The sequence below is a fragment of the Amphiura filiformis genome, chromosome 3 (genome assembly GCF_039555335.1).
Source record: "Amphiura filiformis chromosome 3, Afil_fr2py, whole genome shotgun sequence".
In the NCBI taxonomy this organism is placed as follows: Eukaryota; Metazoa; Echinodermata; class Ophiuroidea; order Amphilepidida; family Amphiuridae; genus Amphiura; species Amphiura filiformis.
The window spans coordinates 81,980,314-81,995,875 of NC_092630.1; the positions used below are offsets into that span (position 1 = coordinate 81,980,314).

The 15,562-nt window shown below is 36.6% G+C and overlaps 1 protein-coding gene across 1 annotated transcript; it reads right to left on the minus strand.

Annotated features, from left to right (window-relative positions):
- Positions 1-719: 719 nt before the first annotated feature.
- On the minus strand, positions 720-14,973 carry LOC140149255 (mitochondrial tRNA-specific 2-thiouridylase 1-like). Its single transcript, XM_072171498.1, has 10 exons — positions 14,827-14,973; positions 9,923-10,088; positions 8,107-8,303; positions 6,275-6,447; positions 5,879-5,932; positions 5,537-5,603; positions 5,053-5,153; positions 4,075-4,216; positions 3,586-3,668; positions 720-1,335 (listed from the first exon to the last, which is right to left on the minus strand). The coding sequence occupies exons 1-10, from the start codon at positions 14,909-14,911 to the stop codon at positions 1,204-1,206; spliced, it is 1,200 nt and encodes a 399-aa protein (XP_072027599.1). The 5' UTR covers positions 14,912-14,973; the 3' UTR covers positions 720-1,203.
- Between the last annotated feature and the right edge of the window lie 589 nt (positions 14,974-15,562).

The following is a 15,562-nucleotide window of genomic DNA, read 5'->3' on the forward strand; positions in this document are numbered from 1 at the left end:
ATGAAGTGTGATAGAGGAAAATGCTATGCGCAAACCGCGTATGCATATAGGCACACAATACTGGCGTGATTGTTAGACATGCACGATCGACGCTCATGAATATGCGAGAATTCACAGCATACTAAGTTCGTGGACTTTAATGGCTGATGAATAGTCTGTAGTAGTCTGTGATATACATATATGTGACCCGTTCCGACAAAACCAGGAACAAGTTACATTGAGATATGGATAATTTTGTAAATGATACCTTGATATTTTTGCAAAATTGCTAGTCTTAGTAATGTGCTAATTAGTTTCCTGCCTTACACAGGATTGAATAGGGATTATCATAGTTCAACTGTCAATTATTGATTAAATAAATCTCTTTTTTAGTACTTTCACAAAGATTTGAAAGTCTACTCAGTCCCAAGGTTAAATACTATGAAATTTAGAATTCCCAAATTTGATTTTTTTTTATGGGAATGTCATCTTCAAGGGCCTATAACTCAAAAACATGCCTGGCGACTTGTTCCGGGTTTTGTTGGAGATTAACAAGGTCATAAGATTTATACCCAGTATCAAATAATACAGGAATTATTTGCACCTTTCGGTATGCATGTTTGGAATTTTACTTGACTAAACTGCTTTCACATCTTCATCTATGTGATTATTGGATTCATAAAATTGATAAATCAGCAACTTGATTTCAAGCTGAAAGAAATTAAAATCGTTTGTTACTATAGAAAAATTAACAAATTTGTGTACATCGTGGAACATTCAACTACGCTTGTTACTCCGCGACTAATCATGCTAATACACGAGCGTACAACGCTACTCTGCGCGTCCATATATACGAGGTTATCTGCGTACAACAGCTTACTATGCACAGCCACGCAAAGAGTATGTTCCACGATGTACACAAATTAAATATTTTATAAGTATATCCACCTCATACCCTGGTTTTAAAAAAATGCCCAATTTGGTTTGTCAAAGAAGGATGTACGATATTGTTACACTCAAACTATTCAATTTCTGAAAAATAGAATGCATGTGTCTGATTATCTTCCATTTTCCTCACACAGAAGCAATTTCTGTTTTCACCTTGAAGTTCTGTCACACTGCCAATAGTCATAAACATAATTGCTTCATATGAGCAACTTACTATCCTGGCAATACTCCCCAAGTTGCAATCGGCTCTGTACCGTAGCAGCAAGCTTGGTGTGTTCATGTTGCACCAAACTCTGGTTTCCATTGTCCGGATTGATATTTCTTCCAGTTGAGTGTGTACAAAGATGGCCCTGGTTTGACAATGACACCACTACCTAGACATTCATCACCAAGGTAGAACACTGCATACTGTGAACAACATAAATTCAATAATTTGATTTGATTTATTGATAATCCAGGCAAGCAAACATACATAAGCAGAAAAAAAAATGCTACAGGATAAATATCAAAACCATTATATTATTTAAAGGAATTAGAGGAAGATAGTAAACAAATACAACATGTTTTGAGGGGAAATAGTCAAAACTACTGGTCCCTCGGTGTTGGATGATTTGACTACTTCCCTCCGCGTCACTACTGGTCCCGAGGTGTTGGATGATTTGACTACTTCCCACGTCCAGCGGAGGGAAGTAGTCAAATCATCAACACCGAGGGACCAGTAGTTTTGACTACTTTCGAAATGAAACATGTTGTATTTGTTTTACTATACCTCATAAATATTTTCACTATCACGGTAAAATCGTAAACAAAAGTCAAAACACACATGTCATCGTGCCGGTCGGCATGGTAAAAGCTTAGGCCTAATATTTTGCTTACCTGATTTTATTGCAAAATTTCTGTTCAATCAATATTTACATTTTGACCTATAGGCCTATTATTCAAATTTTCTTTTTAACTTTCCATAAATAACATTTTGTTTCATAAAACGTCAAATTCGTGAGTTATTATCCATCGGTAATCTCGGCAAAATAACTGCAGCAGACGCCATTTTCACGAATTAGCATCTGCAGAATCGCCGTTGTTCTAGCATAGTGCTACGTCTGAAGGAACGGTGACGCGCGGAGTCGAGACACCGTGGGGTAGTAGGGTGCGGAAGTTTTTACTACTTCCCAGCGTTCGCGTAATTGCACAGGCGCGGGGAAGTAGTCAAAATACCGTACTCGGACGCTGGCGTTATTAACCAATAAGATGTCTGGATTACCTAATAAATATTTATGAGGTATAGTAACAAATAATAGCTGATGTGATCGAGCATTATAATATCTCCATGACATCTCTTGTACCAACAACCAACTATCATTATGTGTTCACAAAACTTCCACACAATGTTTTGTGTGGAAGACGCCATGTGTGATCATCACAAACACTGACCGACTGGTGCAGCGTGGTGGAAGAAAAGTCTTTTCTGTTTGCCAGACCCAACTCATTGCCTAATTCAAGAATTCCTAACTTCAATACATTAAACATTAACTTTGGTAATTTTTCAAGAAACTCCACAATGTCTGGGTCCAATTTGTTTTCAATAACATAGGCCTCTTAAAATAAAGCTTTTAAGTTTAAGGTAGAAACATCGGCTACGGTGTCATGCACAGATTTGGTTTAAAATGATACAGGATGTGTAGTTGGGTGAAAAAAACTTGCCTGCCAAATTTTAATTTTTGCCAACAAAGCATTTTTGAGTTATGCCATTTTTTATCATTAGGAAACCCCATTGACTTTGTACATAAAGTGGTTTTGACACTAAGCCTTGTTCACTAAAATTGGTAAAAGTTTGAAAATGGATACTATGTTTAAATATTATTTTTTCTCCTTTCTATCCCCTTTATAGAATTGCTTTTTGGATCTTTTTATTACAAAAATGTTACCAAATAATATTAGTGACTTTTTTCCTCTATATAGTAATAAAGGGGATATTTGAAGGTAATGTTAGTACTTGCTCAAATTTTCTTGATTTGATCTAGAAACACTGAATGACCCAATTACATAATTATTGCCTGAGCCTGACCATAGGTCCAATTTGAACAAATAAGGTGTCATATGAAAGGTTATTAAATTTAGAAACTTTTCTCGCCAGCTTTTTTAAATAAAGTTTTTCTATTTTAAGATATGAGTGTTTCTAGATTTCCCTAATTTAAAAATAGAAAAAATGATTTTTCTCAAAAAATAAACACTTTATCAAAAGGCGAGAGAATTTAGATATTAGGCTTATTAACCACCCCACAAACTATGGAAACCATATCACATTCCCTGTAGGCTAGCAATAATTATTTGTGGAAAAAATTAGGGAATTTTCAAAAAATAAAGAAAAAAATTCTGATTTGATATAGTGGCTATTTTCCTGCATGGGCCTATTATCCGATGCTCCTACCTTAGCAGTTATCAAGCTAAAGTATAGAAGAATGAAAGTGAGAAGAAATTACAACCATTTTAACTTGAATAATACCGATTGCTTCAACTCAATTCTTGACTTCAGTCACAACAGAGGGATTAAATGCATCACAATATTCATATTCTAAGCCAATCGCACACTTCTACAACCCAACATGCCTTGAATTGACATATTTTATAATGACTCCAAGGAAAAAGATGTGTACCTACCTGACCTGGAGTAATAGCTCGTAAAGGTCTTGATAGGGATACAATCACAGAACCCATACCACTTAATGTCAGGGTACAGTCCACTGTGCAACAAATCACACAAACAAACAAATTCAATGTTATGTCCTTCATGCTATATGATGCCATTATATTACAATTTAGACAACTTGGTGTAAAATATACAAACAATGTCATACTGAAAACATGGCAATTTCCCCTGTATAATCTTAATGGTATATCTGTTCAGTGCTGAAACAATTTCACTTGTTAATTTTGCTTATTTCAGCTACATATGCATACACACTGGATAAACATATTGACACATTTCTTATTTCATACATGCTTGGAGAAGCCCTGAGAACACACACATTTTAAGCATACTATATGTCATTTTAATGGCATTCCAAAAGTTATGTTGTGACAATTACTCCAATGTGTTGCTAATAAATAGCCTTGATACTCAACAGAAATGCATCTGCATAAACTTACCCAATGGGTCTGAATGCTGGAAACGGAAGCCACAATCCATCATTTGGTCTTGCAGTAGCTTACGGGGTGGCTGATGAATCCAATGTACTGGTCCAGTAACAAGAGACTCACAGTATAATGCAGGGTGTTTACTATTAGGGGCCTAGAAACAATGCAAATATCACATTACCTTACATTATTCATTGTTTTATGACAGAGGGTAAAGGGTAACTTATTGCACATGTTATAATGATACATTGTGTGCTGTGTGCATGTATCTACCCCGCTGCACAAAGCACATAGAATATTGAAAGAAATACTCAAATAGTAAGAGGATAACATAATCATGATGTACATGTATGAGTTAATATGATGCCACTGAGAAGTAATTCATTGGTAGGGCGTCAGCGCAGTCACGTTCAGAGCCGTATTTCACCCTTATACAGATGAGCACTCCATTATAATGCCTCTTTGAAGGTGTCTTGGGAAGTATTTCTCGAGCTGCATATCTCCTTGTCTTGGGTAGGCATCAAACAATTCTCTGAGGTCTCTGGACTTAGGACCAGACTCTGGTCCTAAATATCAAATAATGGTCAGATGATGAAAAATGGTGCTGAAAAGAAACTTTGTTTGCGAAAGTGTTATGTCAAGCAAGCCTCAGGTCTAATTTTGCTGAACATGTATCCTTAACCATCTTTACCATTCCAGGGCTAAAACAATTTGACACATGTGCATATATTTGCTGTTTTACTCCCTCTTAAGCATGTCTCGCTTAACAGATTCTGTATTTTAGTGCAGTGTAATAACAGACACACTCTGTCAGTGTACTTGGATTCACCTCAAGTTCTGTCGTGATGTAGTTGCCTATTTAATGCTGGTTGTAGTATTGAATAGTATGCGTAACGCTAATTGTGTAGAGCATGCACACTCATATACAAGGGTTTTTTAAGCATTGACGTTAATGCCAAACTTTATGTGAAACAAAGTCAAGCTACTTACAACAAAGACATCATTGGTGTTCGGATTCTTATCTACAACAAACCATGCCTGTGTCAAGCCACCCAACTTAGCTCTCTGCCCAATGGTATACAAGAAATGACCTGCAATACAAATATACATACATGGCGACTAGGCAAGAAGTACAAACTTAACATTTTGGAGTCAATAACACTGATTTGCCAGAAACGCATATAGTGTGTGTTTTTCTGAATGTTAAACTTTTTGAGGAAAATGTCAAGATACAGTCATAAATTGACTTTATAAAAAAGAGTGCATATTTTTAAGAGGAAGATGAAAAGCATCGTTTATGATATTCCTATGTATATTTGCTGCCCCTGTTCTTCTTGTTGGGTGTAACATGCTTGGGCAAATTGTGAAAATATTTGGTCACAAATGTTTCACATGTTTAATATTTCAATTCAGGCAAAGTTTGGAATACTCAAAACTACAAAATGAAAACAAATCTCTCTCACGGAGCACTTACCTTCATGTTGTCCTATAATTTTGTTGTCTTCAATAGATACAAACTGTCCTGGTTGAGGTTCAACGTACTGAAACAAAATATGGTTTTAGTCTTTAATATCTACGTAATCTTCCAACAGCATATTTGAGCAATATAAAGGTCCAGGTTCCTTTTCACATTTGCTCACATGGCCCAGATTGGACCCGGTTGTGGTTTTGCCTTCTTTGCATCCAGCATAAATTTACATCAAGACAAACAGGCAAGTTAAGTCCATGCACTGAGTGAACAATTCTCATTTGCTAGCATCAAAAATTAAGCCATATTTCTCAATTCAAACATAGGTTAAAATTGAGTAGTTCTTACCTCTTTGATGAACTTGTTGAAATTTCTTTCACCAATAAAACAAATTCCCATGCTCTGAAATCAATAAATGTCAGTCAACATTAAAATATAATAATAATAATGACATAAAATGACCATACAATTAAGTTATAATACAGTTATTCCAACCAAAACATTGTCAGCATGGGTGCCTCAGCTCATCTTCTCAAAATGTTATGTTCCATTATCTTTGGAAATTTCCTTTTTTGCTGGTCAAATTTGCTTCAAGCTTTATTTTATTTGCTGTCTTTGGAACGGTAATCAAACAATCTCTGTAATCCCTACTGCATGTGCAACTGAATTTTGATCTAGCTTTCTATGATAAAAGGCACATTATGTGTATTTTGAGGCACACAAAAGAAATAAAACCCAATTCACCTCTTTTCTCTTGACTATTCGCTGAAGTCCAGCTTGTTCAGCAATCTTCTTGACAATGTCCTTAGTGAGCTCCCCAAGGGGGAATGTAGTCTTGTGTAATGCGTCTTGGGTGATTTGAGATAAGAAGAATGTCTGATCTTTCCAAGTGTCTATAGCTTTCAGAAGTTTTATACCTGTACAAATGCCATCAAAGAAAAGTAACTGATTAACTAGTTGCCACTAAACTTTGCTTTATATTGTCTGTTATAAAGACTCACTAGCAGGGTGTAGGCAGCGTAAGCGACGCATGCAAAAATTACATTAGTTTGACCCATGATCAGGGTGAGTTTTGGCGGAAAACAGGTTCTTTTCCCCTTTTCTTTTCCTTTGCCATCCCAATTTTCCCTTTCAGTTTTTATCTGCCTCAACTACCCCCTCCCCATGGCTATGTTCCTGCTCATTAGCATTACTACCATAACCACACAAGCTCATCTTTGGTTGTAAATCAGAACCTTATTTGTTAAAACAGCCTATACAAGTGTAAGTCCAGTAGAAATTTGGTTTACTTGAAATCACACTAATATGTTCAATTATGTTGAGAATAACCAAGGTTATCTAAAAATGTTTCAGCTAAGGTGACAAAAAACTGTTTTACAGCCCCAGCCAACCCAGATTTTGATTGATTGCTTTTAATTAATGGTTGTTTTTTTAATTCAGAACATTTTCAAAATATAGTTGCAACTATATTTTGAAAGATTTTCAAGGTTTGGGTGATATTTTCGGGTCATTTTAGCCTCCAGAAAAAAATCCTGACCAACCGACCCTATACTTGTAAAGTCAATCGGCCAATAAAACGATTTGGGTTTTTTTGAGGAAGATGGCATACTCGGCAGTGGGGTTTGACTCCCACCCTTTTTATTTTACCCCCACCCTTTTTATTGAGGCACCCTTTATACTGAAAATTCCTGACCCCCACGCTTTTTACTGAGGCACCCTTTATACTGAAAAGTCTTGACCCCCACCACTTTTTGCTTTTTCCGCTATTTGTAAACTGACAAAGTCGCACGCAATTTGGTTCGAAGTATGAAGTACGCCGAATTCTGCACCTATTTCACATGTGCGAGTCCGATGTTTTTCTCTCCAATAAGTTAATTGATACATTACGTGAACAATGCAAATTATATGTGAAAAACTACTACTGCACTGTAAAATAAGCATTTTAATGAATAACTGTACTTTTATGGTGTTCAAATGTTGTTCTTGTCATGAAACTTGGCGTGACGCTGTGTTCAGCGACTATATCCTACTTCTTCCGTGCTGCTTCGCTCAAACAAGTATGCAAATTAATGACGTCTCTCATATACGATCAATATAAAAAAAAATAACACGTCATGGAAAATCGGACATTTGCATATGACGTAGGTGTTTTGGCAGCGCTTCCGGGGGGGAGGATATTGTGTACATTGCACTGGATTCACGTAAACAAGCGCGAGCCTGCATCAAATGGAATTTTATCTTGCGACATAGTGTGCAAGTTTTGGTGATTTTCTTGAACTATGATTATTTTATCATTCAATAAAAATATACTGTAAGTTGGAAGCCCCACGCTTTTTATTTTAATCCCACGCTTTATATCAGTCCACGCTTTTTACCCAAAAAGTTTAAACCCCCACGCTTTCACCAATTTTCAGAATTTCGAACCGGCACGCATTATAAAGCGTGGACTGCCGAGTGTGCAATGGTAACCAAGTGTCCAGATTGGTCAGGTTACCACACCTCTTGGGTTGTTATAGTGTTTTGATATGACCAAATAATAAGGTCACCCTCCTATTTTACTCAATAAACCACCATACCTTTCACTTGCGGATGGTCTTTCCAATTCTTGACATTCAGAATATCCGGCTCTGTTCTTGCATAGTGTCCTGTAGCCAAAGCATCAGCTCCTAAATCCTCTATGGCATACTGTATGAACTTATCAAACTTGATATGTTTATTGCATAGGATGTCTGGGTTGGGAGTCATTCCATTCTGATATTGCCTCAAGAAATCACTGTGAACAGCAAATAAAAGATGACAGCACTGAGTGTAGAACAATTAGGTCTTTCTCCGCACATTTCAATGTCTACAATGTCTACCCATATTGCCTTATATTGACATAGTGATTGTGATATTGAACAATCCAATCCCATTATAATGCACATAAATCTACATTTCAGAAACACCCTTCATCTGTTACAGTACTGCCTCCATTCTGTGTGAGGTTCAGTCAGATATGATTATTACAGTATAAGGCTCTGTATGGAAGGATGGGTGAAATCCACAGGTACCAACACCAAAGTATATAGAGATATACAAAGGTTAACCTTTACCATAACTTACTTGTTATCCTTCCACTTGTAGAATAATAATTAAAATTATATATTTTTAGAATTTTTCTTGTTTAAATTACTGTCACCAGTAATAATTCAAATGATGGAATTACCAATAAAAGTATGCTCTTGAGAAATTTTGTCATTTTGTAAATTTAGAAACTTAAGCTGACCTTGAGAAAATATGAAATGAACGAATGAAATTTAGTTTGTTTGCCTATGATATATTGTATTTGACCTAATTATCACCATCCCCCAATAAGTGCCCATGCACTTTTGTAACTTACAGCTGTCTTTCAGTATGTAGTAATTGGTACAAAATTGTTTACTATCACAGAAAACCCCATCGTTAAGGGATCTAGAATGAGCGTTTATGGCGTTTCGACAGTATTTTTGTGGGACATGAGAGCACCTCAGGCGTGTCGAATTGCATTCTGAATACTGAAGCATGTCTTTCTGATATCAAATAATTTTCATTTTTGAAATTCACGATATAATACAAATTTTATGACAAATTATTAAAATTTGATATTTTTAAAATTTTGATATATAACAGTCCTCGAAATAAATTTTATAAATCTAATGATATATTCTTAAAGTGTATGTAGCTGGGAGGAAAAGCTGACGATCAATTGAAAATTTTGACCTTTTATATTGAAGATATGGATTTTTTCCCCAAAAAGACCTATTTTTTTGGTGTTTTTCATATCTTCAATACGAAAGGTCAAAATTTTCAATTGATCGTCGGCTTTTCATCCCACCTACATACACTTTAAGTATAAATCATCAGATTTATAAAGTTTACTTCAAGTACTGTTAAATATCAAAATATCAATTTTAATGATTTGCCAAAAATGTGTATTACATTGCGAATTTCAAAAATCAAAGTTATTTGATATCAGAAGGACATTCTTCGTATTCAGAATGCAATTCGATATGTCTGATGTGCTCTAATGTCCCACAATAAATACTGTCCAAACGCTCATACCCCTTCCCTTAATAACACTGAGTTTCAATGGCTGTGACATTTGTTTGCATTTCTTTATGTTATTACTGTGATTTATAACATTGTTTTACATGGAAAAGGTCCATTTTGACTTCCAAGACATAGAACATAATAAGCACCCTCTTGAAATTACTTTAAGCACTTGACTGCACTAATTATGTCAATTGATTACGACACACTAATTTACAAACACACAATGAAGGAATTTTTTTTTGCCAATGAGTCATTATAAGCCGAACAAACTTCCAAGGTTTAATTCAAATCACAAGCAAAGCTCCAAATGTATGAATGTACCTGAACACATTGTTCCAATATTCCTTGACAAAGTTGACCTCACGGAATGGTATGTTAAGTTTCTGACATACAAACTGAGCATCCTCACAGTCTCTGTCAGCTGCACATTCACCAGTCTCATCCAGAACATCCCAGTTACGCATGAACAGACCTGTTACATTATAGCCTACAACAAAACAGAAGAGCAAGTTCTTTAATAATAGCTTGTTATGACAGGTAAAAAAGTGGCCACATTGATTCTATTGAAACCAAATAGTAGAAAAATTAAAATCTATTTTTTATGGAAATGTTACAATATTGTTTTATATTAAGGGCTCGAATAGCAACGTTTACACATATTTTTTGTGGGACCTGAGGGCACATCAGACATATTGAAATGCATTTTGAATATGAGGAATTACATGTCCTTCTGATATCAAATAGATTTGTTTAAATTTGCGATATAACACACATTTTATGGCAAATGATTAAAAATTGATACTTTTGATATTTAACAGTCCTGTGGAATGGGGTGAATAGGGACACAGGGGTGATACTGAATAGGGACAAAAGTGAGAAAAGTTTTTAAAATCTCATTTTTTCACATAAATTTGGTTAACCCTATTTTTTTTGTATTTTCCTCAGATTGAAAGCGCAATCAAACAGTGTTTAGAAAATGGTTCACAGGGTGTCCAAAATAAAATTATCTAAAAAATGAGGTGGTCAAAACTTTCCTGCTTCCACAGCCACTATTTTAGAAAATGAGCTGGAAATTCACCAGGACCTAGCCTGTTAGGTCCTACAACTTTCTCTAAAAGATTATTTATTAATTCTGACAGGAATTTTTATAACAATTTTTTTAATATTTTTCAGGTAAAAGTCACCTAATACGGGGTGAATAGGGACACCCTTGCCACAACCACCCTTACCCCACCACACCCTACCCTGCTCCACCCTTACCCCACTACCCTCATGAACCTACCCCACCACCTTAACCCTACCACCAGCACCCTTAAATCACTATATCACACCCTGACCCCTCTAGCCTCATTAAACCTACCATCCCCACCGCCCTACCCCACTACCACACCACCCTACCCAGGCTACCACCCTCATCCACCCCTAATACTATCATGCCACTGCCAGAACTCATTACCCCACACCCTACCCCAGCACTCCACCATCCTACCCCACCCATCTACCCCACCACCCTATCCCCTACCCTACCACCCTATCCACTGCTCCACCACCATCACCCTATCCACTACCTCTACCACCATGATACCTTTTCTTATACCCCACCACCCTGATCCCACTATCCCAACACCCTACCCTACCCACCTACTTCCCTACCACCCAGAACCCTGCCCCACCACATCCTACCCCACCTCTTCTTCTACTGACGAGCCTGATCAACGTTGTCAAGAAATCAGATTTTAATCAGTTATGATGGTATGAATTACCCTGACATGTTTCTATTGTTTTTTAAAACTCACGTGGTGGTAAAAATGCAAGTACACTCCTTCAAAGTTGTACTTTCCTTATCAAAACCAGTGCTGTCCCTATTGACCCCGAAGTCAGGGGTCAATAGGGACACCAAAATTTTATTTAAAAAATATATACCCCCCACATATATTCAATTTTTTATAATGGTGGATTAAAGGCATCATGGGTGGACATAATATGCCCTCAAAAATTTGGCTCATGGGGCTGCAGGAAAAAAACTACAATCTAGAGAGTGCCAAAACTGTCCCTATTCACCCCATTCTCACGGTACCCTGTTTTAGTGTTTTCCATGGGTGACTGTAGGAACCCATGGATTCGATCCATGTACATCTCTGAATACACCAATTTTCACCATGTCCACGTGCAGATATTTCAGAGTGATTTTCACTATTTTGCAGCTGCATGTAGCGTGAACGCTCAATCGAGCGTGGTGCATAATTTATTCCAATAGAACTCAATGTGGCACACGATCGAGGCTCAAGATGACCTTGATGACAACGGTGAAATTTTTTTTTCACTGGTCAAAATTTAGATATTGAAGCAACACTTGTAAGGCTAAAGTTAATTTTTTAAACTTCCGTGGTCCGAAGCAGCGCCAAGCGCTCACGAGCGTACACACAGAAAAAATAAGCAATCACGCTGATTGGCTGATCAACGCACTTGACAACAAGTCGGTTGCCCCATTGGTTGTCTGTTCGTGGCGTAGTAGGCGACCTTGTCACTTTTACGCGATCGCAATTCACCAGCGCGTACCCCGACCACGGAAGTTTTAAAAAAACAACTTTAATGAAAGTCGATTCCCAGTTTCCTGTAGTTACCCTACTCCGCTCAAAACCAATTGCTGGCCAAATATTTCATTATTTTGAATGAAATGTTGAATGATTTCTAACAAACTTTAACATATACCTATAAATAATTGTGATTTTTTTTATTTATTTATTATTTATTTATTTATTAGACTTCATCACTGGTACATACATGTATAATATTATTGCACATCAAAATTTTGAAAAATATAATATAAAAGCTTTTTTTTAAAAAGACATGTTAAAAGACCAGCAAATAGGCTGGGATAAACAGGTGTAAATTCACCTCTAGAACCATCCCACCTAGGACAAAACCTAAATAATTCGGAAAAAAAAATGGAAAGCCAGGGGCAAGACCTTAAAGGAAGTGTCCGGCAATCACAACATTATGTCTTATATGTTAGAAAAATAATTATCAAGCACGAATCACATGGTTTTATTTAAAACAAATTCACATTAACCATAAAAACGAATAAAAACAGCAATCTTTCAACACGCGATATTCAAAATTCCTCACGAAATTTTCTAGAGCAGTGACGCCATGGTTATTTGTGCTCAAATGTCGTCAGGCTTCATTGAATTATTAGGACGTCATTGTCTTGACAATTTGGTGCGGGAATTTTGAATATCGCGTGTTGAGAGATGGCTGTTTTTATGACTTTGTTTTAAATAAAACCATGTGATTCGTGCTTGATAATTATTTTTCTAACATATAAGACATAATGTTGTGATTGCCGGACACTTCCTTTAAATGGGCCTACAATTTGGGCAACGGCAAGTGGAAAACCAAGTGCAGGTATCAGAAGGAACAAATTTGGAATAAAATTGAGACTTCAAAAAATCCAGAGCTTGAAATTTGAAAGAAGCAATGGAATTGGATAATTTGGTTTCCAGAGGCAGCTGGTTCCACAAGGGAACAGAAATATATCATAAATCTCTTTCTGTTGATTTTCAGGGATTTTCTTTGCAGTAGGAACATGGTATATGGTTAATAATGAATTTTAAAATAATGAATACCTACTCACTTCTCTGTCCCGCACTTTTTGATCTTCTATGATCTCATCCCATGAAAAATATTGTGAAACTTTTGATAATAGTTGTACAATCACCTTCATGTGGTTGTAAACTACATCTGTAAACTACAAACTGTGATGTAGGGATGTATATACATGGGTAGTTATTGGTTTACACCTGTAACAGATGCAATAATGAAATGGTATGTTTTCCATGGGTGACTGTAGGAACCCATGGATTCAATCCATGTACATCTCTGAATACACCAATTTTCACCATGTCCACGTGCAGATATTTCAGAGTGATTTTCACTATTTTGCAGCTGCATGTAGCGTGAACGCTCAATCGAAAGCGTGGTGCATAATTTATTCCAATAGAACTCAATGTGGCACACGATCGAGGCTCAAGATGACCTTGATGACAACGGTGAAATTTTTTTTTCACTGGTCAAAATTTAGATATTGAAGCAACACTTGTAAGGCTAAAGTTAATTTGTTTAAACTTCCGTGGTCCGAGCTGTGCGCCAAGCGTCTACGAGCGTACACACAGAAAAAATAAGCAATCACGCTGATTGGCTGATCAACGAACTTGACAACAAGTCGGTTGACCCATTGGTTGTCTGTTCGGCGCGTAGTAGGCGACCTTGTCACTTTTACGCGATCGCAATTCACCAGCGCGTACCCCGACCACGGAAGTTTTAAAAAAACAACTTTAATGAAAGTCGATTCCCAGTTTCCCGTAGTTACCCTACTCCGCTCAAAACCAATTGCTGGCCAAATATTTCATTATTTTGAATGAAATGTTGAATGATTTCTAACAAACTTTAACATATACCTATAAATAATTGTGATTTTAAATATATCATAAATCTCTTTCTGTTGATTTTCAGGGATTTTCTTTGCAGTAGGAACATGGTATATGGTTAATAATGAATTAATAATGAATACCTACTCACTTCTCTGTCCCGCACTTTTTGATCTTCTATGATCTCATCCCATAAAAAATATTGTGAAACTTTTGATAATAGTTGTACAATCACCTTCAGTCCTTCATGTGGTTGTAAACTACATCTGTAAACTACAAACTGTGATGTAGGGATGTATACATGGGTAGTTATTGGTTTACACCTGTAACAGATGCAATAATGAAATGGTATGAAATAATGAAAAATGAAATGGTCATGAAAAATTGTGTAACGGGAAACAAGGAATTGACTTTCATTGGCCTAAACAGCATTCAAAATTTTATGTGTAGTCTATTTTTGTGTGTGTGTGGGAGCATTCAGTGTGATTTGCCGGAAATTGCAGCTGCATGCACCGTGACTGCTCACGAGCGAGTGGTCCCGACTGCGTGGATCCGGATAGCAGATGAGATGAGATAGATTTCTCGATCAAATTACATGTAACATAATTAGCATTGACACAAATGAAATTACAATGCAATACAATTTACATGAGCTACCGATCTATAGAAATAAGTCTGACCCACTTTTAAACGGGATGATCTCGTGTCTGTTGTTCTATCTCATTCTTACCGTATACATTCGGTGCAGAATTCGGAAGCTATACACTCGTGCACTACGTGCAACTTTAAGCTTACCTTTCTTCCTCATAAGTAGAGCTGCAACAGAACTGTCAACTCCCCCAGACATAGCGCAAACTACATGCTTCACTTTCGACATCATTTGCGGTTTTTCCAACCTGCATAATTATTAGTTTAATAACTTTTCAGGGTTATTTGTTGACTTTTTTAAAACCATGTTTACATTACACGAGATGTAGGGTTGCCATTTGCCAACCAAACTTTCCTTATCCCTGTTGCCAACACATAAACATGGTGGGGTGCGGCCGCGCCGGCTGGTCAAATCATTGGAAAAGTCGCCCAATGTGTCGCCTACCCTGGGGTGGGGGAGGGGGCACTCGACTTTGAAAGTGACGGGGATGTGCGGACAGCAGTGTAGGGGTTTAAGGCCCTTCACAATTAATTCTTAGTTTCCTGTTTCATGGTTGAAAACCAGGGATGAGGCGACTTTTAATTATTAATTATTAATTATCTTTTATTTTCTTTATTTTAAAATAAGTGGTCGCAACCTACATCAAGCCATTTTGACAAGGAGCATCCATTTAATTATTTTACTACTATGTTTGATTTTATACATAAGTAATGGTACAATTAGGTTCTATGTTTATTCATCATTATAGATGATATGATCAAAGTCAGAAAGTAGCAAATGGTAGTCATTAAAAGTTATTTTTAAAGAGAAAATCCAAAATATAAATAAAATAATTAAATATTTTGCAATTCTCTACTTTGGACGCGGGCGGGAAACAGGAAA